The sequence below is a fragment of the Poecilia formosa genome, unplaced genomic scaffold (genome assembly GCF_000485575.1).
Source record: "Poecilia formosa unplaced genomic scaffold, Poecilia_formosa-5.1.2 Scaffold420, whole genome shotgun sequence".
Classification (NCBI taxonomy): Eukaryota; Metazoa; Chordata; class Actinopteri; order Cyprinodontiformes; family Poeciliidae; genus Poecilia; species Poecilia formosa.
The window spans coordinates 258,420-262,041 of record NW_006800359.1 but is presented as its reverse complement, the minus strand read 5'-3'; the positions used below and the strand labels follow the sequence as shown (position 1 = coordinate 262,041).

Here is a 3,622-nt window from a genome sequence, read left to right as displayed (position 1 = left end):
GGGGCTGTGACTCTCAATTTCGTTCCACCTCATGTGATACGTGATGTGAATGACAATAAAGTATCTTGAACTTGAACTAATTACTTAACTGAAACCTATAATAAAAAAACCCCAAAACATTTTTATTGTAACTTCATTTCAGAAAAACAACATTATCGTTCTCCACGCAGTGAGTCATTACCTCGCACAGACGATCTTCGTGCAGTCTCCTCTCGGCAGCTCCGCGCAGCCTCCCTGCATCCCCAGCATCCCTGCGCAGTGAATCAGACTGATCGACCCACCGAGGCGGACTGAGCGGACCGACGCTGCTCCGTCAGCGGACACATGAAGGCTTCCTTCCCCCGGGCCAGAGGCGTGTTTTCGGTGATTCCTCCCTGCTGGTTTCCCTCCTTTATGGATGTGAAGTAACAGCGGGCGGCAGCGAGTCGGTTCCTCCTCCATCTCTGCGCTTCTTTCGGCCAGGATCCAAGCCTCCTCTGAACCACAAAATGGCGGACATCATCGAGCTGGGACCCGCCTACGGTGAGAACCGGGCCGGAGTCCGATCCTTTTCGCAATTTAACACCAAAACTCTCCTTTTTGAATGCTCCAAATGTGTGTAATTTGTGTTTTAAAAGCGTTTTGGGGAAAACATCAGGTGTTTAGGAGGGAAATGATCCGTGCCATGTTGATAAATCACCTGCAGCCGTTGAGGTCGCCTCTCCAGGCCTGGATATTCCTCTGAGTTTGACGCTAGTGATTTTTAAACATGATCAGAATATCATTAATAATGTTTACCTGCGTGTAGATGATGGATAGATCATGGAGGCTCCCCTGCTGTCAGGAACATTTCAAAGGAACAGCGTCATCATTCCTGAAGAATTAAACATGAAACGTTTATTGATTTGTGACGTGATTGATTGTGTCAATTCGACCCCACGGATGGTTTAAAAACAGCCCAAACTCGGGTGGGTTAAAAAAAAAAAAAAAAAAAAAAAAAACAGGGCGCGTTCCCACGCACAGTCTGCCGCCCTCTCGTGCGTGCGCGTCGCGTGCCAGTAACGGGTGGGTAGAGGCTGACGTCATGTCTGTTCCCTGCGACAGAGGAATGATCTGTCCTTATAAACCCATCTTTGTCCCGCTGGAGTTGTCGCTGCTGACGCGGAGGAATAATCTGTTTTCTGGGGATGAGGCGGTCCAGAACCGGACCAGATTCATTTTAAACAGCAGAATCTTGAACAATCCAGTAAATACTGATATAAACTGAATTTCTGAAGCGCCCTTGTCCCATGAAGTCATTGCTGCTTGGGCTTTGAAGACATTGGACGGAGATGAGATTAGGGATCATTTAATCCAAAACAGGTCTGTTAAACCAGGGAACCTGGGCCGATCCGGGCATGGGTCTAGTTCTAGGTTTGGTTTTCTAACCTAAAATCAGGTTAAAGTGACTCATTTCTGATGTTGAAGCTGCTAAAGAAAAACATAAATCCTGGATTATTAAGCGATGGATGATTAATCCTCCCTGGATTGAGAGACTTGGTGTCGAAGTGGAAGCCCTGCTCTGCAGAGCCAGAAAGCTCAGTTTATTGTGGCAGTTTAGCATAGCACTGCAGCGAGCAATTATTTTAGTAATTTACTAATTGGACAAAATAAAGTCAGGTTCTGACTTCAAGCTTCTTTTCTGACTTAAAGACAAAACAAAAAAAAAGAACATTTAAGTAAATTAACTCAGTTTTTAGATTTTATTGCTTAAAATGTTTCAACTCTTATTAAATCCAACTAACTACTGCAAATACTTTAAACTTGAAATATAAACTCTACATATTTAATTTAAATTAAGATAAAAGCAACAAATAGAAGGTTTCATCTCATGCCATCAATCTGCTGCTTTATTTCACACTAGTTTTCTTCTGTTACATTTCCCACCCTGTTAGCTAGCACCCTGCCAGCTAGCCGCTACGAGCTGCTACATGTAGCATTCCTCCTAGTCCTACATGTGGAACATGACAGACTATCTCACATTCAGGTAAACGTGTCCAACAAAGCCAACATAAACGCGCCTGTCGTCGACTGCGGTCAACTCGGATGTCTGCAGCGGCTATTTCCTGTTCGGCTACGTTAACAGCGCGCTATCGTAGAAGCTAATTTTACTGTCGTTCCAGTTTAGCTTAAAATGTTTCCACACTTTAATCGTTTTTTTAGCAAGCTTCATTTTGTAACTCTACCTCTCCTTCCACAGCTAAAAATAGCGCTTAGCTTAGCATATATGTCATCGCATTAGCATAGGTGTTAGCATTATTGTGCAACATGAATAATCTTCCAGCCAGACTTCAGAGCGCTGAACAGTTTAAGTGTTTGTTACAGTATATTTAATGAAACTTTGAAGCAGAACATCTGAGAACATCAGCTAAGACTGGACTTTGACTAGGCCATTCTAACCTATGAATCTGCAGTGGTCCAAGTCATCCCATAATGTCTCTAATTATGGTTTAAAATCTCAAAATGGTGACTTTCTGTTGAGTTTTTATTTTTTCTTTCATGGTGGAAAATCTTGTCTGTGGAAATGAACTTCCACAGAAATGAGAGAAAATGTGAAGTTTATGGGGTGTGAATATTTCTGCACATTATTACCTAAAACGAAAAGTTTTTGCTCCCCTGCTTTAAGTAGAAGCTGTTTAATGACGCGTTTACAGACCAGGAGAAACCTGGGAGTTCTGATGCATTCATGGAACAAGAAGTAAAATCTGATTTTTAACAGGTTACTGATCAATTCTGGACCGAATACAGAAAGTTATCACACCCTCTCTGGTCAGGTTTAAATCGGATCAGCGGCAGCAGAACAAAATCATTTTCAGGAAATGTTTTGAATAATTCATTATAAATATGGTGGAAAAGTTCTGAAATATAACAACTTTTCAGCTGACAGCTCTGTGAAAATCATCTTGTTGATGTAAAATTATGGTTTAATCGTCTTGAGAAAAATGAACATTTTGGAGAAGCATACTGCAGCTGAGACGGTGGGATCCGGCCCAAAACAACATCCAACCAATCAGAAACTACTTCACTCAAACGAAACATTACAGAGAATCAGGAGGTTTTTCAGCGGCAGAATCAGTGAATCGCACACACACACACACACACACACATACTCTCAGCTCGTGTGTGTGTGTGTGTGTTGCTAAGCAGTGAGCTGAGCTGTTTCAACTCTTCCCAAACATGACATCATCCGCTGGAGTCTGAATGAAAGCCGGAAACGGAGGAAAGCTTTCAGGCTTTTAATGGCTGCAGCAACGCAGCGATCGGCTGCAGCGATCGGCTGCAGCGATCGGCTGCAGGTTGTGTTATTCTGATGCAGATGAGTTTGAAACGTTGCAGTTTTGTATTTTTTACACGTTTAAATCGGCCGTTCGTCTGGTTTTATTTCCGCGCTGCAGTCAGGTTGTTGCAGGTCTCAGTGAAGCTGCAGCAGTGAGTCTCATGAGACGCATCAGGACAACAAGGCTGCACTGTATGCTGCAAACAAAGGCCTGCTCTCCTCTTCATCATCACCATCTTCCTCAACTCTGAGCAGTTAAATCCTCACTAGTAGTTTCCTTGCAGAGTTTGGTTCAGTCATTTTCCAGCTTTATTTTCCTGTTTTCAA

At 43.0% G+C, this 3,622-nt stretch overlaps 1 protein-coding gene across 1 annotated transcript in view; it reads left to right on the top strand.

Annotated features, from left to right (window-relative positions):
• The first annotated feature begins 267 nt into the window (after positions 1-267).
• Positions 268-3,622, top strand: part of syt11b (synaptotagmin XIb) — a 7,914-nt gene continuing 4,559 nt past the window's right edge. The window contains exon 1 of the mRNA XM_007576921.2: positions 268-522. Coding sequence (XP_007576983.1) covers positions 489-522 — 34 coding nt within the window. The 5' untranslated portion in view covers positions 268-488. The remainder of the gene's footprint in view (positions 523-3,622) is intronic.